This window comes from Gossypium raimondii, chromosome 12 (assembly GCF_025698545.1).
Source record: "Gossypium raimondii isolate GPD5lz chromosome 12, ASM2569854v1, whole genome shotgun sequence".
In the NCBI taxonomy this organism is placed as follows: domain Eukaryota; kingdom Viridiplantae; phylum Streptophyta; class Magnoliopsida; order Malvales; family Malvaceae; genus Gossypium; species Gossypium raimondii.
This window is the reverse complement of record NC_068576.1, coordinates 40,430,974-40,452,163: the sequence shown is the minus strand read 5'-3', so window position 1 is coordinate 40,452,163 and position 21,190 is coordinate 40,430,974. Positions and strand designations below refer to the sequence as shown.

The following is a 21,190-nucleotide window of genomic DNA, read 5'->3' as shown; positions in this document are numbered from 1 at the left end:
GCTTTCAAATTTGAATAGCAACCGTTAGCTCATTCATATAAATTAAATTTGCACATATTAATTACATAACCAACCAGAACAAGTCATGCTTTACTAGCCATTTCACTTATATGCTAACCATGCATCACACCACCATCTCGATATCAATTATCTAATCCAACTTTCAAACTAAATTAGCATACCTCAACACCATGTTTCATGTTTCATAATTCCCATGTTCGAAATATATGACCACATTTTCATATAACGAGCATATGTACACAACGTTCATTTGTATACATTCATTTCATTCATTGTCATATATTTCACATGTCGTCATTTTAAACATACTCACCTTTCAATTTTGAATAACATATACACTTCGTACGTACCTGAATCAAATATACTTCCACATATTCATTCATTTCTTGATATTGCCCGTTGAACCATTCAGAATCAATAAGGATACTCGGTTAGCTCGAAAAGCTCGTACAATGCCAACGTCCTAGACGTGGTCTTACATGTAATCAACTATCGATGTCACTGTCCCAGACAGGATCTTACACAAAATCATATACGATGCCAATGTCCCAGACATGGTCTGACACGTAAATCTCAAATCGATGCCAACGTCCCAGACATGACCTTATACGAAATCATGTACTGCCATGGTCCAACCATAGTCTTTTCTGCCGATTCATCTTTCGTTACAAAATGATTGTGTTCGATCCTGCGTTTTTACTTATTTCGAACATTTAATTTATGTTCCACAATTAAATCAATTATATGAATACATTCATACTATCTTTCATCAATTCCATAAATATATATTGAAGTTCGATTATACGAACTTACCTCAAATTGCAGATGATTATTCCATGACCTTCTCTTTTCCCCAATTTATAATCGATTTATTTGTTTCACGATCAAAACATAATAAATCAATTTGTTAACTAACTCAAAATATCAAATCAAGTTCAAACTCAAACCATTCTATCATTTAATTACAATTAGTAAAAACATATTTATTCCTTACAAATGGTCAACACAAACATAGTCATTATCCAATTCATTCCAATTTGGACAACATAAATGCAATAGGAATTTATAATAGTTCATGAAACCTAAAAGAAAGTCTCACAGACTTACATATTTAGATAGCATTAAGATACTCTTTAATAAATAACATTAATACACAAAATCAAAATATGGCAATATAATTAGGTATTTATTATCAATTCGACAATATTCAAATTCGCATTCCAATAGCACAATTGACCCATCGAAACAAACTTCAATAATAATTAACAGTTAACTTATTAATGTAGCACATATTAATTACTAATTACACTCTTTGACAATTTTAAACAACATTAATTAGCATTATTATCACCTTTTCTCTTGTTGAAATAAATAGCCCATAAACCGCCCAACAATATAAACATACGGTTATTTATCACTACTTAATCAACTCATTAACTAACACTTAAGACATAAATTCGTAGCATTTACTCGCTTTTATTCGATTTAATAACTTTAATAATGGTTGCATTAACCCTTTAACATTGATTTTTACACATAAGTCGTAACTAATAAATATCATTAATTTAACACTTCAAAAGCATTCGATCATACATATGTAGCATTAATCTGATTTTCTATTATCTTCCCAGCTACATTAATGATAGTATCAAACACTCCTTTTCTCAAGTTCCAGACATAATAAATACATCATTATATATTCATTGGCAACTTCAACCATTATTAACATAATTTAAAGTCACTCAGACCACATTATTGACGTCTAAACAATAATTTACTGTTGCATTAATACACCAAACAGCAGTCCATAAAACAGCATGCATACACCCTTTTCTAAGCATCCTTATCACCGCAATATTCAACAGCATCAACCATGATCGAACAGTAATAATAGAGCAGCAATTAACAATACTAATAGGGGTACAATTCGAACAACAATCTAACAGTTTTCCCTAATTCGCAAACACAAAAGAATAAAAGTTCAAGGAATGCTTGCTAATATTTCCCAACACCGAGTTTATCAATTCAAATTTTGTTCCTTCCCTCACACATTCGGTCAAACTTAAATCAGTAATTTAACCAAAATTAATCAATGAAAAGATATAGGCAAAGGAGAGTTTAGAAGAGTTACCCATCCACTTTAAAATTTTTAACTTCTAAGCAATCAATTTCATGGTTTTCCACTACATGCAGCCGGCCTCCTCTCTAGCTTCCATACTCTCCTTCATTCTTATTTTCGGTTGAAGAGAATGAAAAAGATGAACACTATTATGGCTTTGTTTTATTTATTTCTTATTAATATACCATTTACTATTTTAACCTTTGTAATTTAATTAGAAAACCATATAACATAAGCCCATAACCGTCCATCTCATGGTTTAATGGCCAAATTACAACATAAGGATCCCATCTTTAATTAATCAAAGCAATTAAGCACTTTAACAATTAGAATGCCACTTTTACATTTTACGCGATTAAGTCCTTTTATCAAATTAGACAACCAATCCATAAAATTAAATCACGAAATTTTCACACATATCAAATAACATGTTGTAATTACCAAAAATAATATTAAAAGAATTTTACGACCTCAAATTTGTGGTTTCGAAACTACTGTTCCGACTAGGGTCTAAACCGGGCTATTACAATGCATGCCTGAAGCATGATAGATCAGTTGGTTCCAAAGGTGAAAATTCTCGTAAAAGAAAATAACAAATCTAGATTGTCATATAGTGGAGGCAATTGCTCCTAAAAAGACTTGAGACATAACTAATTATTTAAACTCTTGAAGAGATTTAGGTACCTAAATATGGAGATGATGAAAATAAAAAAAAATCTCGATAAGTTATGTCAATATGAGAAATTATGGAACCGCAAGAATGAGAAGTTGTAGATGACAGTTTCGTGCAATTTTATTATTGAAATAATGAAAGAAAATGAAGATCTTGAAGAAATTTGTTGAGAATTTTAGACATGAAATAGATTGATCAAAATGAAAAGATGCGATTCAAATAGAATTAAATTCGTAAAGTTTATGGACTAGTAGGCCAAATGTCTAAAGGTATAAAGTCAATGGGGGTACAAATGAGTAGTTTTTGAAAACAAAATAAGAAAAATGATGAAGTTTTTTGCTAAATTTCTAGAAATTATTATGAAAAGGTATTTTTTTGTGGTGAATGTAATAACCTTTAGATATCTTATTAGTCTGACAGTTTGTGAAAGAATTGACATGCGTCTAATGATTGTTGTTGCAACATTTATATGAATCACTATATAGTGAAGCTTATATTAAAATCCTTGAAGGATTTAGAATACGAAAGCATATAGAAATTCTTGGGAAATTATTCAATATATGAATTAAATTGATTTGAACATTTATGGTAAATTCAACTCGGTGAATATTAGTTGAAAGAAAATTATAAAATGATATAACATGCACATGTATAGAAGAGTCATGATCAAAGTTTGTTATAATTATTGTTGAAACTCATAAAAATATCAAAACATATTTCCCCAAAATTCTTCCTCACTTGTGACTTTCGAAGAATATCAAATTTGTTTCAATGATTATTTAAAAGTTAGTATTCAAGATTAGAATACGTAAAACATGAGATATTATGTGATGTTATTATAAAGTGGAATAAATACGCGTTGTACTATTTTTCCTTTAATAGAGGTTTTGTCCTACTAGATTTTTTGTAAAGTTTTTAATGATGCAGCATGTTATGCATATTATAAATATATATACTATTTTTCTTTCACTAGGAATTTTTTTCCTCACAAGGTTTTTATCTTAATAAGGTGTTATGAATATTCTATCTTAACTAAATATCCATTAAGATAAAGATAAAAAAAGTTTGATGTACTCTAGGACTCTAATAGTCATTAGAAGTAGAGTTTTATATCATGTATACTTCTTATGTCTATAAGGGTCCGTTTGTTTACATATAAAAGGTTTTACTGAAAAATGTTTTACGCAAATAAGTCATTTTCCTGTAAAATGACTTACATTTTTTCAAAAAGATCCTCTATAGGTACTTTTATTTTTATATAAAATTAACTTAAATCAAGCTTAATATTATTATATTGATAATAATTTTATTTTTATTTTATTTTAAAAGATTTAAAATATGAATATAAAATATTATATTTTCAATATTATTAAACATACATATTAATTATTTATATTTAGTTATATAATAAATTATTAATATAATTTACTGTTTTAATAAATTATTTAATATCTCAATTTTATTTTAATAATAAAATTTAAAATAATAATTTTAAATAATATTCTTCACGTATTATAAATATATTAATGATAAATTTTTGTAGTATAAAGGTTAAAATATGTCACAAGTCTATGTACTCTTCACAAATTTGCAATTTAGTCTTTGTACTTTTATTTTCAAGAATTTAGTCACTTTACTTTTCAGATTTGAAAAATAAGTCCAATTGTTGACATTATTAAATTATTTTGTCAAATTTGTTGATGTCACGTTTTTAAATAAAAAATACCCATTTGGTAGTCATTTAACTAAAAATGATGTTGTAATGAACTGAATTTAACAAAATATTTTTAATATATGCAAAAACAATGTAAAATATAAATTTATAAATATAAAATAAACTCAATTAAACAATAAAAAAGATAAGAAAATCTCAAAATGTATTTTTGTTTCATTGAAAATAGTTTTTATGAAATATTTTTAAGAAATTTGTCAAATAACAGAAAATATTTTGCATAGATTCATCCAAACACCGAAAATATTAACTTGTCCCGAAAAGTAAGTTATTTTCCAAAATTATTTCAATGAAACAAACAGACTTTAAATATAAACTTTGAATAAGCTTTGTAAACATCTCGATTGATCAATAAAATTCATATGTTCTCTTTTACTCTCGTATTTCTAGTTATTTATTTATTTGAAGTTTAAGTTTTTTAATTAATTTCTTCTGTATATATATCCATACCAATGATTAAAACCTAATCAAGCTAAAAATAAAAAAAACCTGCCTAATTATTACATTTATTTAATAATCCATGTGATGACTCTACCATGTTCACCGTTTGAACCAATAATGAAAAAGACATAAGCTTAAATGAGTAATTCTCATTATCCACAATGTTCCAGGTTGATAATATAATATATTTAAACGTTAATGACATCTTATTAATACTAAACAATTAGGGTTGACTTAACTACAATAAACACAAATTGACTTTGGGGGCTCTGAGATTATTTAGAATAAATACAACTTTAGGTTAACAGGAAGCATCTCTGAAATCAAGGCCTGTTGTCTCAGAATTTACACAGCATCACCTCATCGTCGCTATGAACTTTCGAAAACCTGTAAGAATTTTAATAAGGTACAAATAAATAATAATATTTGTTTCCATAGTGATGAATGAAGGTTTTCTTGTATAATATTTAAATATATATAATTATTTAAGCTTTGGTGTAAAAATAACATTTTATATTATTTTTAATCTAAAGTATATGGATTAATTTCTTCGTTTTTTGAGTAGATCAGTAGATAGACTAATTTACTCTTAAATTTGAACAGAATCTGAATATTATATTGCTCAACATATTTTTAACAGTAAAATTGATAAAAATTTTAACCAAAAAACTAGTTTGCTCATTAATTTAAATATATGAATTAAATTATTCATTTTTAGTAAAAAGACAAAATGCAAGCTGACTCTTAATATATAAACTTTTATTATACTTTTACCGACAAAATTTAATAAAAACTCTTTACCTCTCATTTTTTATAACAAAATACAAGTTTGAGAGTGAGTTTTTTTTTTCATTTTTTTAGTATTTTTGGGTGATGAAACCACCAATTATGATGAGCTATGGAATCCACAATCTACTAGAGATTTGGCATCATCGTAGTGAAGTTAGGGTCACAAGTCAGTTCAGGCATGGGTTGGCTCTATTCGAGGATCTAAATGGGAGGTTTTGCAACAATGATCCGTTCTAATTGGAATAACATGTCGCATAATTAATGGTGTGTCACGCCTTATTAACAATGAGGTGTCATTTCACATTAAGAAAACTATCAATCGTTAATTGATTAATAGCCACATCAAAATTTTCCATTAAAATTGAGTTTATTTGACAAAAAATGGAACAATATGAGTGACTTCGTGGAGAAGAAAGTTTAAGGGCAACTTTGAAAAAAAATATATTAGTGTAATTTTTACAATTATACATTCTATTTTTGTAAGTAATTGTGTAACAAAAGTTTGAAACTAAAAACAAGGGAATAAAAATTGCTTTTTACAATTATACAATCTCTAAATTTTTATTTTACCACTCATTGTGACTAATTAGTAGACTTGATTAGATTAATTAAATTAATAATTTAAAATTTAACTAATTTAATTAGAGTACGTAGGATGTTTAAGGGTTTTGATAAAAGGAAAAAATCTGGAGGGGTAGGATTAGGTTCATTAGGCCTGTACTCCTGTAGTGTAATGTTTTTTGGGGTTGTTTTGGCTTTAGTTGTACCAAAGTGAATTATTTTGATTAAACATTCCACTCTTCCAATGAGAAAAAAAACCTTAAACCTAGTTGATTGAATTTGTATTGGCTACATAATATTATTATCATTTTCGGCTGAAAATCCTAACAGGGTTGACAAAATCTGAGAAAACCCTCTTTCACACACTGAATATTAAATTAATAATCAATAATTTATATTAAAAATTATTAATTAATAATCCAACCAAACAACAATAAATGTATTTAAAAGAAGAAAAAACCCTCAAAACAAACATGTGCCTTTTATATATATATATATATTAACCTAACCTGCAAAACCAAACCACCCATTTCACCACTTCCTATGAATCATAACCTCCCAAAAAATAATAAAAATAAAAATAAAATCTAATAATTCCAATTTTCTTTAAACATTTATAGAATAAAAAATAAAAAATAAAAAAAAATTGTTTGAATATTATATAAATAAATATTAGCTGCACCTCTACAGGAACCTTTGATAACTGATCTTCCCGCAATCATTCACTTCCTTTTCGCTTCCTTATTTTCTTCCCCAAAGACCCCCAAAGGACGTTCTTTTTCGAATCCGTGAAAACCCAGAGAGGGTAAAACCCTTTTTTTTCTTTTTCTTTCATCTTCAGCAAAGAAGATGGTTGAAACGCGACGGAGTTCTTCCTCTTCCAAACGCCCCCTTTCTTCTTCCCCCGTTACATCTAATCATATTTCTAGTAAACGATCCAAGGTCTCACCTTTTTTTTCCTGGCCCTTCTAATAATCTAATGTTTGTTTTCCCTTCTTTAGGATTTTTAATCTGCAGACGTGGGAAAATCTTATCTTTTTGTGTAGATTTGAATCTGGGACTGATTTTTTTTTTCTTTTTTTGGTTTTGTTTAGGCGTCTGAGCTAGCGTCGTCTCCCTCCAACGGAGCGACGGGTTCTGGGTCGGTTAAGGAATCCGGGTCGGACTCACCTGTAACGGAGCTTCGGTCCTCTGATCTGCGGGTATCTGATGTGGCTAAGGCCGATGATGGGTCTGTCCCCACCGATAAGTCTGCTGATGCTGACGTAGAGAACGTTAGTTTAGTGTCTGCGGGGACCTTAGGTGCGATCTTTGATTAATTTCTTATTTGGTTTTTAGGGGTTTTAATCAATTTGGGGTCGGTTTTGGTTTTTTACGGGGTTTTGATGTGGGGGTGTTTTTGGTTAAGTAGGTGAAGCTGCTGTTGATGCGGAGAAAGCCGAGGGGCTTAGCGGTCGGGTTAAGAAGAAGCCAGCGAAATCAGGTTCTAAAGTTCCATGGGGAAAGCTTCTTTCCCAGCACTCTCAGGTTTGTTCTATGAAATTTTATTACTTTTCCTAGTTATGGATTGTCATTTGATTCTTGATCTGTGTTTAATGAGTTGGATTACAACTCGTACACGAATTCTTGGTCTTTTAGCTATCATGTGAAAAGAAAAAAAAGGTCTTTGGCATGGGAATTTTGGATGTCAATGAAATCTTATCACCTGAATTGGGTGTATAGCAATCATACACTATGTTTGGTTCTAATCATGTAGTGGAATCTTGGAGTTCATAATCGAATTGGTCAATTTCGATTGCTAGTTTAGTTAGGAGACTTGAACTTGAACACACTGGAAGTTTTCCATTAGAAAAGATCTAAATGAGCTTATTGGTCTATTTGGTAAACGCCAAACTTGCCCATGGGAATTTCTAGACGTCATTCTGGATGTCTTGAACTTTACCTAACAACGTGTATGTCCAAGAATGTACCATTAAGTAGCGAGTTAATTGGCCTCTGTATATAGATTTGTATCCTTTATGGTTGTTTTCATACTAAGCTATTGTGCTTCAGATTCTTATTAATGTTTGTTCGGTTCATCTCCAGAATCCTCACCTGGTCATGTGTGGCACGCCATTCACTGCTGGCCAAAGCCGTCAGTGTAACTTATGTCTTAAAGATTCCAATATTAGCAACGTTTTGTGCAAAGTGAAGCACATAGAGGTATGTACCTTTGCAAACACTTTTATTACAAGTTCATGAGAGTGCTGATTTTGTTTTTCCAATGCAGAGCAATGGCACTTCTATTGCATTACTAGAAGTTACAGGAGGAAAAGGTGCTGTCCAGGTTAATGGAAGGACTTACCGTAAAAATGCTACTTTAATTCTGAATGCAGGTGATGAATTGATTTTCACTACCACAGGAGATCATGCTTATGTATCCTTTTTATTTAACATGTCTAACGCATTCTTTTAGGAATATTGATATTCATCTCCCTGTCAAATGAGAATCTATGCAGTGTCATCTTCCTGCGTTTTTTCTTTTATTAAACTTTGACATTCTTATGATATTTTTTCCATCTTAGAACTATTTTAATTCCTTGATGGGAACTTAGATATTTCAGCAGCTCACCAGTGATAACTTAGATGCTCCAGGCATACCTTCTGTTAGTACTTTAGAAGCTCAGACTGCTCCTATAAAAGGGATTATTGAAGCACGGTCGAGGGATTCATCAGCTGTTAATGGTGCAGCAACAATATTGACCTCCTTGTCAACAAAAAAGAATCCAGAGATGTCCAATCTACCTTCTGGTTGCAACATGTTGGATGACTGTGTTCCAGAACTTGACATGAAGGACAATGCTGGTAATAGTGATCCAGCAACTGCTTCTGCAAGGCAGAAAACTGTTGCTTCCGATGCTACCAATGAAAACCCGAATCTTGACAGGCTTGGATTGGATGATAGTATGGATGCTGGCAATATGAAAATCCCTGGGGCAGGTTACCCCTTAAGACCATTATTGCGTATCCTTGCTGGTACACCGTCTACTGACTTCGATTTTACAGGCAGCATAGCCAAAATTCTTGACGAGCAAAGGGAAATTAGAAAGATGCTTAAGGAATTTGATCCTCCTACAACTTCAATATCTGCTAAGCGGCAAGCATTTAAAGATGCTTTACAGGAAGGCATTCTCAGTCCGGATAATATAGAGATCTCATTTGAAAATTTCCCATATTTTTTAAGGTAAATCGTGTGCTTTTTGCTCTTAATCGGATTTGCTCTTTTGTATTGTCTTGGGAATATAATTCGATCATTCCTAATGCCTATATGTTGGGAACCTGATAAGGATTATCGCGTTTATTTCTTTTGCCTCTCTTCTCTTTTGCATATTTTGTGAGTCCATTGGTTAATTATGCAGTAAATTGTCAACCACATGCTATTCCTTTTGCACGGTATCATATTTGTGCCTTCTGTTTTTTTCGTAACTAGATTCTGGTTCACTGCTTACATACTGGATTTTGGTTATTGGGAAGTTTTTATTCAATTTACTTTAAAATTTCTGTTGTGACAGTAATACGACAAAGAATGTGTTGATAGCCTCAACCTATGTGCATTTGAAGTGTAATAAATTTGCAAAGTATGCATCAGATCTTCCCACCATGAGTCCTCGAATATTATTATCTGGTCCTGCAGGTATGACTGATGTTTTCTGTAAATCTGTCTTGTAAAAATGTTTAATTCTTTTTATTTGCTCTTTCAAATCCCTGGTGAGATTAGTTAACTCCTTTGTTATGTGTAGGTTCTGAAATATATCAGGAGACTTTGGCAAAGGCACTTGCAAAGCATTTTGGTGCTAGATTGCTTGTTGTTGATTCTCTTCTGTTGCCTGGTGTATGCATCTTTTCCCCAACTTGTTTTGACTTTTGATTCTTTGCAATTGCATGTCATGAAAGCAAGATTGCTCTAAAATTATAGTTTGCATGCTTCCTAGTTCATTTTATCTTAATATCATTCCTTTGGAAGTGGTGTAGTAGACAGTTTTTCCAAATCTTGTATGGGATCTGGGGGGAGTTCTTGGAGTCTATACTTCTTGTTAATGTTGTAGATTATGATTCTGCCTCACCAAATATGTAAATGACTTGAGATATTTTCAATTTGTAAGCAAATGTGCCAAATTCTGGCTGGAAGTTCCCTTAAGCAACTGTGTTTAATGATTTATTAAGATAGATTCTATTTCCAGCCTTAGTCTCTTTCTTGTGGTTGCTCAAATTTCTGTATTGTCTACTTTTAGAGTTTCTAAATGTCTTGTATTATTTTGTGGCATCTTTTGTTCTTATCTTAAAAATATATCCAGGGATCAACATCAAAGGAAGCTGTTAGTTTGAAAGAAACTTCAAGGGCTGAAAGGGCATCTATATATGCCAAAAGAGCTGTACAAGCTGCTGTGTCGCAGCAGAAGAGAGCAACTTCTAGCGTAGAAGCTGATATAACAGGTGCTTCTTCACTCCATGTTTTGCCAAAGCAGGAAGTATCTACCGCTACATCTAAAAACTATACATTTAAGAAAGGTATGACATTTCTTTGAGATAATATTGGCTTTTGCTATACACTAATGCCATATCTTTCCGAACGGTTAATTTGATGATAAAATATTACCAACTTCTTACTGAATTAATTAATGTTAAAATTCCAGGTGATAGGGTTAAGTTCGTAGGTACCACATCACCTTCTACACTTTCCTCTCTACAACCTGCTTTAAGGTATTTTCTTTTGCATTATGTATATTCTACAGTTTAGATTAGCCATTGCTTTTTTTTATTAGCAAGTCTCTATGCTTTAAATTTTAAATTTGAAGTTTATCTCATTTTGGTGCTGTCCTTGCAAGCATATGCCATCTACATGCTATAATTGCTGTCATGGATTGATAATCCAATTTGACTCCATACCTTGATTTTATTGTCATTTGAGACATTTATATTTGTTTTTTCTGAGAAGTTTGCTGGTATGATGGTTAGCATGTGTGATTTTTCGAGGGACATTTTATTAATGTATTCTAGAGGCATCAAAATGGAGAGGCTGGGCTGGCCCAGTATTGGGCTTGATGCCGGTGCACCAGATTTCCTGGAGTAAAGCTCACCAAGGCCTGTGGCCCAGATATTTTATGGGTAATTTTGTGTTAGCATTATGTACATGTATTTTTTGTGGTCTATGTAGGGGACCTACAATTGGTGTACGGGGAAAAGTAGTCCTTGCTTTCGAAGAAAATGGTTCCTCAAAAATTGGGGTCAGATTTGACAGGTCTATTCCTGAAGGCAATGACCTTGGTGGTCTTTGTGAAGAAGATCATGGTTTCTTCTGTACTGGTGATGCTTTTAAGCTATCTTCCATTAATTTAAATGTCTTTTATTTGGCGGCTTTTTGTCCAATCTTATCAATTATAAGTTTTCACCCTACAGCTAGCTCACTGCGCTTGGAACCGGGAGGTGATGATGTTGACAAGCCGGTTAATGAAATTTTTGAGGTTTGTGTCATTGGTTAATACATGAGAGCTATTATTTCATCATGCTCACATTTTTAAACATTTATTCTCTCTAAAATCGTCTCATTTTTATAGGTCGCATTCAATGAAAGCAAAAGCAATCCCTTGATATTGTTTGTGAAAGACATAGAGAAGTCTATGGCTGGAAATACAGATGTATATACTTCCTTGAAGAGTAAGCTTGAGAATTTGCCAGCAAATGTTGTAGTAATTGGTTCTCATGCTCAGATGGATAATCGTAAGGAAAAAGTAAGATACTATATTTTGTTTAGCTCTGCTTCTTATTTTTGTGCTATATGAATTATTTTTAACTCTTTGGTGTTGCCAATTGTGTTTTTGCAGTCTCACCCTGGCAGTCTTTTGTTCACCAAGTTTGGAGCGAACCAGACTGCTTTGCTTGATCTTGCATTTCCAGTATGTCAATCTTTTGCCTAATTTCTTTTACCTTGAAAGATGGAGTATGTCACTGTTCTGAGTGTTTGTACTACTGTCTAACCTTATATATATATACCTGACTTGTCTTTGTGGTATCTAACTCTCTACTTGTTTTAACCTTTAGTAGGAGCTTGTGGGATCATATGGTTATGTTTCAATGTTTATACTTGTTATTACATGCTCTGTATTTTTCTGGAGTTGCTGTGATTGCCATCTACAAACCTTTTAGATATGTTATTTTATTGAATTCAAAGCAATGGTATTTCAATGGGTAGCATTTCCATTTCATTACTCAAGTTTTTCTGTTCCTATAGAGCGTCCTTATATGTGTTGAAATAACATTCTTAGTCCATTGTATCTTGTATTCTCATATTTTTCTAGCATTCTCCTTCCAATAACACACCTGATGTGTCATCCCTATGCAGGATAATTTTGGCAGACTTCATGACAGAAGCAAAGAAACACCTAAAACCATGAAACAAGTAACTCGCCTTTTCCCTAACAAAGTGACGATCCAGTTGCCTCAGGTGTGTATATGTCAGCTCCTGCTTCAGTTATCCTCTTGACGAATATTGAAATACTTAATGCTCCTGAATCATGTCAGGATGAGGCTTTACTTTTGGATTGGAAGCAGCAATTGGAGCGGGACAGTGAAACTCTTAAAGCACAGTCAAACATTGTTAGCCTTCGCTCTGTGAGTATTGCTTTAATCTTGCTTTGTTTTTTTCTTACCAGTTGTGTGCTTCCTGTTTCTGCATGATGTTATGAGCTTCTGTCCAAAAGTAAATTGCTTGAAAGTGGCTTAATTTCCTGTCCTTCTGTAGGATAATTAACCTTATTGATAAGGCTGAAGAAGTTTATAATAAAATTATACCTCTCACCCTCTACTTCCGTCTCCCAGACAAACAGAAGTTTCCTTATTATTTAGAAATTACAGAACAGTTCATATCTTTGAAAGCTTGATGTACAAGTACTAGTCTCTTTTTGGAGATATCTCTTAATAATTCTATGCTATCAGGTTCTCAATCGAAGTGGTTTGGACTGCCCCGACCTTGAATCACTTTCCATTAAAGATCAAAGTCTTGCAAATGAGAGTTAGTATCTTTGAGCTCCGTATTTTATATGCATTCCTTCCAAGTGTATTTTCCTGTTTTTCAACTGTTTAACCCATATACCATTGTATGTATATGAAAGGTCTTCAAGGCTTTGTACTCTTTTTGAAAATTTAATTGATCATTTATTTTAAAGGTGTCAAATATGTAAACCTTTTCTATATAAAATTCAAAAAGCAGCATTATATGTAATTTTGGGAAGAGGTACAAGCAAAATATTTACTAATTTTTTCCCTTGATGTTACTAATTTTGTACCTTTCCTATTATTATAGGTGTGGAGAAAGTGGTAGGCTGGGCATTGAGTCACCACTTCATGCATTCTTCAGAAGCTTTGGTCAAAGATGCTAAACTCATAATTTCAGCTGAAAGGTTTTATATTATTTTCACTTACTGCAATCCACATCACCAAAATCTTAAAACAGAATCTAGAATTGGATGAACAAAATGTTTCTCCATTTTCTCACGTGATATATTTTTCTGTGAATTTTCTCTTGCAGCATCAAATATGGGTTGAGCATTTTGCAAGGAATTCAAAGCGAAAGCAAAAGCTTGAAGAAATCACTTAAGGTTCAATTGCCTTTCTTCATCTTGGGTTTTATTTTGTAGTAACTGTGTCCGATGCAGTTATCTATATTGTTAGAGATTTAGCATGCTATTGAATTACATATAACTTTTTCTCATTTTCAGGATGTGGTCACTGAGAATGAGTTTGAGAAGAAACTCCTTGGTGATGTTATTCCACCAAGTGATATTGGGGTTAGCTTTGATGATATTGGAGCCCTTGAGAATGTCAAGGATACCTTGAAGGAATTGGTGATGCTTCCACTTCAAAGGCCTGATTTGTTTTGCAAGGGACAGTTGACAAAGGTTGACTTATTTATACATATTTTCCGATGTGTTTTGCTTTATCATGTCACTTGGAGTCGTGCATTTTTCAAACTAAATCCCTTTGTTTTATCATTTCCAATGTTATTGCTTTTGCAGCCTTGTAAAGGAATACTGCTGTTTGGGCCTCCTGGTACTGGAAAAACAATGCTTGCCAAAGCTGTTGCAACTGAAGCTGGTGCAAACTTTATTAACATATCAATGTCCAGCATTACTTCTAAGGTATTTTAAGTGTGTCGAAACTGTGGAACATTCCTTTTCTGTTACAAGATAGATTATATGACATATTTGTATGTCTTGCAGTGGTTTGGTGAAGGAGAGAAATATGTTAAAGCTGTTTTTTCTCTCGCCAGTAAAATTGCACCTAGTGTTATTTTTGTTGATGAGGTTTGCTATTTTCTCCCATCTTCGTTCATTTTGTGTTCGTGTATTCTGTGTTAGCAGAAGATTGGTTGCTGATATTTCTGTCTTGGCCTTTATTGTTTTGGTGTTCTTCCTGTTCCTTGCATTTTGGATTGACTTGGGTGGTTATTTTAGGTTGATAGCATGTTAGGGAGACGGGAGAATCCAGGTGAACATGAGGCTATGCGTAAAATGAAGAATGAATTTATGGTAAATTGGGATGGTCTCCGTACGAAGGATAGAGAACGAGTGTTGGTTCTTGCGGCTACAAACCGGCCATTTGACCTTGATGAGGCAGTCATTCGGAGGCTTCCTCGAAGGTATGTTTCTTGTATTGTTTCTTTGAGTTGCTGTTCTCTGACTTTATAACAAGCACCATTGACATCCCTGTTGAATATTGTGCAGATTGATGGTTAATTTGCCAGATGCTCCAAATCGAGAAAAAATTCTAAGAGTTATATTGGCAAAAGAGGAATTGTCATCCAATGTTGATTTGGAAGCTATTGCAAATATGACTGAAGGATATTCTGGAAGTGACCTGAAGGTTGATATTTCCATCTTTTTACTAGATTTACTGTCTTGCTTGAATATGTAAAGAGGTGTTTGCTAACCAAAGAAGGAAAGTTAGTCATCGGCAAACATATGCTAATACTAAATTGAACTAGCTTGGTCATTTTATCGTTTAAGCAAAATATTTATTCTTAATGAGTTTTCATCTGCATTAGAGTGGCAACAATTCCGGCATAAGCTAATTTTGAACTTCTTTTTCCCTCTAAAATAAAACTTTAACTCATCCAGGTTGATAGCTAGGCTTGTCTTTTCTTGTAAACTAAGTTATCTTCTAACTTTTATTCGAAACCAAATTGAAACCTTTTAACGGGTAGGTGGTTTGATCTTTTACCTATGTTTATTTCCCTAATAAAACTTTATGTTTGCAGAACCTCTGCGTGACTGCAGCACATTGTCCCATACGAGAAATTTTGGATAAGGAAAAGAAGGTCAGTTAACATTTTGGCTGACATGTTCTGTGATCGTTTCGCAGCTACATGAAAGTTATATACAATAGTGTACTGATGTTTCATGCAATTTTAGGAGAGAGCTTCGGCAGTGGCTGAGGATAGACCTGCACCTTCGTTGTATAGCAGTGCTGACATTCGTTCTCTGAAGATGGATGATTTTAAATATGCACATGAGCAGGTACTCTCTTCATTCTTAAGTATTATATTTTTAGAAGTTCTAGTTTTGGATTATCTATGGCCAAAGAAGTTCAGAATGTGTGTGAGCTTTTTAAAGCATATATTAACATTTAATACATTATATTTGTCATAGCTTGTGTTATATTTGATTGGTTGGAAATGGTAATGCAGGTTTGTGCAAGTGTGTCATCAGAGTCTACAAATATGAATGAGCTGCTTCAATGGAATGAATTATATGGAGAAGGTGGATCAAGGAAGAAAAAACCCTTAAGCTACTTCATGTAGAGGAAGGAAGGGGAGGTATTTTTGTTTTATTGCCATTCCTTTTTCCTTTCATTCTTCGTTCTCACCATAAAAAAAAAGAGGTAAGGTGGCCAATTTGAGAGACCTGCGTGCAGGTTCTGGCTTCTTTCCTTGTATTATAATAGTTGTATATAGGTGTTTTTCCGAAATTTATTTGCTTGAATTATTATTATTATTCTTGGTATAAATTTTACAATATTTAACTAGCAGGTTAAGTCTATTTAAAGCATTTTCCATTCCCCTCAGCATTATGCCTCAGAAGAGCACACAGATGTGGCATTTCTTCTATTTATGTGATACCTTATGGCAGTGGAAAAGGGAAAAAGAAGTGCCTTCCTCCCTTATACTCTGTCCATTAAGCCTTAGGTCTCAGGCCAAAAGGCACATTCAGGGAAGAAAGCGAGATCGGAAAGACCGTTCCTTGGCTATTATGTAGCTTTTGATGGCTAACGTGTAACAGCAGTAGACAAATATGAAAATAAAGTGAAGTTGGCACTCGGTAGTTAAATAGGTCACATGGTCGATCGAGTCAGCAGGTTAACCCCCCAAAGCGCCTGTGAGAATAACGTAGTAAAAGAGTAGCAGTTGAAATGATAAAATTCTACTCTTTTTTCTTTTTTTGCCTATTTTGGCTTATTTCATTATCCATATGGCGTTATCATCATGTCCTCGTATTATACGTACAGAAGAGTGACAAAGTTGATCAAAGTAACTTCTTTGTGATGTGGTCGCCATCGATTACGTATTCCTTGTAAATGGAAAAAAAAGTAAATGGCTTTTGATATATATGCAAAGAAAACACCCCGACTGTTTTTGGATTGGAATATTGTAAAGAATATTGATTATATGGGAGGTCGGTGGCTAAATGATATGCATTATCTTTCTTTGTTCTCATTGCTATTTATTCAAAGATGATATGCTATGTCATATATCTGTCAACTTTTGTATATATATTTATATATCTTTTCAATCAATTAAACATCTTAACATGTTTTTTCTATTTGTCATTGTTTGATTGAGCTTGACATTGGGACATTGTCGGGGGTTAATACCAATTTAAAATAATTGCGAGGTGGAGAAAAAAATAGTTTTATTTTGAAGCACATATTCAAAAGGACTAGTGTTACACAAGCAATGTTAAGATGTTTTGTGTAGCATATATTAAATTGTTAACGTAGCATAATATGTTGTTGGATATATTTAAAACCTACACTTTTTGGTATAAAAAAAGAAGAGGAAAAGAGTTATCACTTTGGCGTGAAAACAGCAAGTCTAAAAGTCTCCTTTTTGGGTTTGGGTTGACCGTAGCGTTTGCGATAAAGACAAAGTGGAAGGTGCAATTTGTGAGGATCACCAGCGGCCACGTTCTAAATGAATATAATAATTGGTCAAATTCTTCCATTAGTCCTTGTATTGTAAGGAAGCTATGGATTCAGTCCTTATACTTGATATTTCAAGTTAATGTGCTTTTTGAATTTTAAAATAATCAAAAGTTATTTTGAAAATGTTATAGGACAAACATATTATCACGTGTTATATCAAATAAGCTTGTTATTTTCATAATGTATTCATAAAAGTAGATTTGTTTATGGATTTAATAGTTATGGTTTGTATAGAGATTGAAATTTTATAATTCTAAAAAGTAAAAGGGCTAAGAATGATTAAATTAGAGAATATAAATTAAACATATAACTTTATGCATAATGCAAGACTAATAACAATATTTAACTAAACAGATTTAATTGTAACTAGTTTTTTGGATGAATGATGAAATTCATTAATCTAAGAATGCAGTTACAAAAGAACAAAAGACACTGTACAATAACTTTAAGCTATACAAACAAATTAACCAATGATACCCCAAGAAGCACAAAGTGAAGCACTAATAGGATCAGTTCTATTGATTGGTCTTCCTCCCAACTAAGCCCACACAATCTCTTTAATCTGTACCAAGACAGCATCTTCAGTTAAGAAATATATACCAAAATACCTCTTGTTCCTTTGTCTCTATATCACATATAAATTGCAACTATTTGGGTGAAATTTTAAAATGTCAAAAGTATAGGGATTAAAATTGACTAATTCAAAAAGTAAAATGATTAAATTAATCAAATCAAAATATGTAGACTAAAATTCACAATTTATGCATAAGATAAGGACTTATAGTACAATTTAAAAAAGTATAAATTTAACAAATAGTATACTCAATAGCCAATGATGCACCGCTCCGTACAAAAATGTTGAGGCTACAATCTATAAAATTGGCAAAGGCAAAACATCTTACCGTCCCTTCTCCCTCTTCTCTACGCTTGGTGAAGAAGCGAATGATAGCCATGGACCTTATGCACCATTCGTCCTGTTTTCTTCTCCCCACGATTCCCCTACAACGACGCCCTTCTCTAACGTACGCCCTGCTCGTTCTTAACCAAAACCTCCCCAGATTCACTCCTCTTCTCTGGAACCACGGTCCTTACTTCATCCTCTTCTCCTTTCATTGATTCAGTGATTTTTTTTTTTTGAAGAAAGATTTTTAAAACTCACTATTATGCATCTCTTCAACTTCTATATGTTTTCTTCTTCTTTTTTTTCTTTTTTTTTTTGGTTTAGAACAGCTCAGCTTCACCTCTGTGCTGACGGTGGCGCCAATCGCTTGTATGACGAAATGCCTCTGTTCTTCCCTCAGGAAGGTGCCTCTGATGTTCGACGCAGGTTTCTTTTCTTTTCTTTTTTTAAGAAAAATTTCTTATCCGTTTCTGTTATATACAGCTTTGGTTTGTGTTAGTTTTATTCCTTTTATGTAAGTTGTTCGATAAAGCTTAGTCGGAATCAATTTATTTACTTTTATCTGAGTCTCATGTGATTTAAATTCTTACATTAGTTATTAAAGCCACTGAATTCGATCAACAATTTTCTTAAACGAACACAAGAACTGTTTAGAACATAGCTTCTTTTTTTGGGTAGTTTTTTAGATTTATGATTGTTGAGGGATGGCTCACTTCGAAGTGTTATCCATCATAGCCGGCGGACCTTTCAACAGGCTTAGCATTGTTTTTGGTTGGTGTGATTTGAATCCATGTCTTATGTCATATACAAGGCAACTATTTTGTTTGTTATATACTTCTCTGTTAGCAGTGTTGGAAGCAAAACTTTCTCGATGATACCAGACCTGCAGAAGAGTTTGCTGGTTCCGGTGGATGATACTTCGAAGAATTATTCCAAATAATTCGGCTGTCCCTGAACAATGTTATTGTTATAAGTGATCTAGAAAAGGCTTCCTTTGTTGTTACTTTTTAAGTAGTATGATTGGCGCTTTGATTCATGGCAGATACAAGCCGGATGTAATTAAAGGAGATATGGATTCGATACGAAGAGAAGTTCTTGAGTTTTATGCCAGCCTTGTAAGTTGGAAATTTTCTATTTCTACATTAATTTTGTGGTAAATTCAAACTTGTAAAGATTTATGTCTTCTTTCTTATGTTTGTTTCATTTGCTGCTCTGTTTTGATGAGCACTATGTTCATTCTCCTTCAATTTAAGGTGTTAGATCCCTCTGGTGCATAACATTTTAGTGTTGAGATGTTTTTACTTGCTGCTTTTTTGTAGGGAACTGAAATTGTTGATAAATCTCATGATCAAGATACCACTGATCTACATAAATGTGTAACATACATTCGTGACTCTGCTTCGGGTTTGGATAAGTCTAATGTAAGTTAAACTTAAGCGTTCTAGAATTTATCTAGAGGAATCTGCCATAGATGCCTATATTTATTACTTGGATTCGGAGTGAATTCCGGATATGGGTGTCAGAGTTCGTGTCCAATGTGACTATGTTTATATTGGAGGAACATACTCTAAACTAATGTCTGAATATATACCATACGGTATTTTGGAAGAAAACGAAGAGTCCAGATAACATGGAAAGATACTATATATTGCATCTTGTAGAGTGTGCTTAGATAATCCTTTCCTTTTTCTTTGTTTAATGGCAGCTTTGCATTCTTGTTGTTGGAGCACTTGGTGGACGATTTGATCATGAGATGGGGAACCTAAATGTCATATGCCGTTTCTCGTACATGCGAATAGTCCTTTTATCCAACGATAGTCTCATTCATCTCCTTCCAAGGACTTACTGTCACGAGATACATATCCAAACTTCCGTTGAGGGCCCGCACTGTGGACTCATCCCAATTGGGACGCCATCAAAAAGCAGTACAACGACCGGGCTTCAGTGGGACCTGAGTAAGCAATATCATTACATTTGTTCTGGGGCTTGCTTTCTTATACTTGGTTGTTGAACTCAAATGAGCATAGTTTCATGCTTATGTCTTTGAAGCTCTCCAGCAATGGAGGTATATGTAATGGAAGGAAACTAATTATATATCCTATATGATTATAACAAATGGGTGGTGCAGATAACACAGCGATGGAATTTGGTGGTCTAGTAAGCACATCGAATATAGTTAAGGAAGAGAAAGTGACGGTGCAATCTGATTGTGACCTTCTTTGGACCATTTCCATTAAGAAGTTATAGTAGCGGCTGTTATTTATTATGTACATATATTTCATAGTTTGCTTTCGTATGAATTGGCTGCGGATTTAGCTTTTGTGTAAAAAGGGCCGGTCGAAAAAGCCGATGTTGATGGGGTGATTTTGAAAAGATGAAAAATGAAAAACTATTGCATTGCTGCCTGCAAAAGTGCAAAGCAATGAAATGTAGCAATTGTTGTCGTCTGAAAGTTAGAACCACTTTATTACCATTTATTATTTCAATATTTATTCTCTGTTTTCTTTTCCAATTTAGTGACGCCTCTTTTCTTTTAGATCCATGGGATGTGGTAAGTCGACAAATTTTGTTCATATACAATTAAGTTGATTGAGTTTTAATTTGATTGTCATTTTTGTTGTTGTAATAATTTGGAGATTGTCTTGGAGGTTATTGAGATTCTGAAGGAATTTTATAGAATTAAAAAGAAAACACAAAAAAAGTTAAAAGAATGCAATG

The 21,190-nt window shown here is 33.0% G+C and overlaps 2 protein-coding genes across 6 annotated transcripts; both read left to right on the top strand.

Annotated features, from left to right (window-relative positions):
- Positions 1-7,019: 7,019 nt before the first annotated feature.
- On the top strand, positions 7,020-17,083 carry LOC105764127 (hypothetical protein). 4 transcript variants are annotated; one of them, XM_012582603.2, is made up of 28 exons: positions 7,020-7,278; positions 7,431-7,638; positions 7,745-7,863; positions 8,422-8,538; positions 8,606-8,752; positions 8,931-9,559; positions 9,888-10,009; positions 10,116-10,207; positions 10,671-10,884; positions 11,010-11,076; positions 11,531-11,679; positions 11,773-11,837; positions 11,931-12,104; positions 12,198-12,269; positions 12,716-12,817; positions 12,895-12,984; positions 13,309-13,384; positions 13,676-13,772; positions 13,901-13,970; positions 14,091-14,270; positions 14,388-14,510; positions 14,592-14,675; positions 14,826-15,010; positions 15,096-15,234; positions 15,629-15,688; positions 15,783-15,887; positions 16,058-16,186; positions 16,436-17,083. In XM_012582603.2, the coding sequence occupies exons 1-27, from the start codon at positions 7,186-7,188 to the stop codon at positions 16,169-16,171; spliced, it is 3,693 nt and encodes a 1,230-aa protein (XP_012438057.1). In that variant the 5' UTR covers positions 7,020-7,185; the 3' UTR covers positions 16,172-16,186; positions 16,436-17,083. The 4 variants fall into 4 exon arrangements, with proteins under 4 accessions (XP_012438057.1, XP_012438058.1, XP_012438056.1 ...); XM_012582604.2 differs by having other exon boundaries at positions 16,400-17,083; XM_012582602.2 differs by having other exon boundaries at positions 16,058-17,083.
- A 1,326-nt stretch (positions 17,084-18,409) lies between these two features.
- Positions 18,410-20,984, top strand: LOC105764126 (thiamine pyrophosphokinase 1). 2 transcript variants are annotated; one of them, XM_012582600.2, is made up of 6 exons: positions 18,410-18,655; positions 18,802-18,898; positions 19,515-19,587; positions 19,792-19,893; positions 20,178-20,427; positions 20,601-20,984. In XM_012582600.2, the coding sequence occupies exons 1-6, from the start codon at positions 18,427-18,429 to the stop codon at positions 20,717-20,719; spliced, it is 870 nt and encodes a 289-aa protein (XP_012438054.1). In that variant the 5' UTR covers positions 18,410-18,426; the 3' UTR covers positions 20,720-20,984. The 2 variants fall into 2 exon arrangements, with proteins under 2 accessions (XP_012438054.1, XP_012438055.1); XM_012582601.2 differs by having other exon boundaries at positions 18,507-18,655; positions 18,797-18,898.
- Positions 20,985-21,190: the final 206 nt, after the last annotated feature.

Bases quoted from the DNA above. Each gene is read 5' to 3' on its own strand.
- LOC105764126 (XM_012582600.2), top strand. From the start codon at position 18,427: ATGTTGAGGCTACAATCTATAAAATTGGCAAAGGCAAAACATCTTACC. The intron at 18,656-18,801 runs GTCCTTACTTCA...GGTTTAGAACAG, and splicing joins TCCTCTTCTCTGGAACCACG to CTCAGCTTCACCTCTGTGCT. The intron at 19,588-19,791 runs GTAAGTTGGAAA...GCTTTTTTGTAG, and splicing joins TTGAGTTTTATGCCAGCCTT to GGAACTGAAATTGTTGATAA.
- LOC105764127 (XM_012582603.2), top strand. From the start codon at position 7,186: ATGGTTGAAACGCGACGGAGTTCTTCCTCTTCCAAACGCCCCCTTTCT. The intron at 7,864-8,421 runs GTTTGTTCTATG...GTTCATCTCCAG, and splicing joins TTCTTTCCCAGCACTCTCAG to AATCCTCACCTGGTCATGTG. The intron at 15,689-15,782 runs GTCAGTTAACAT...ATGCAATTTTAG, and splicing joins TTTTGGATAAGGAAAAGAAG to GAGAGAGCTTCGGCAGTGGC.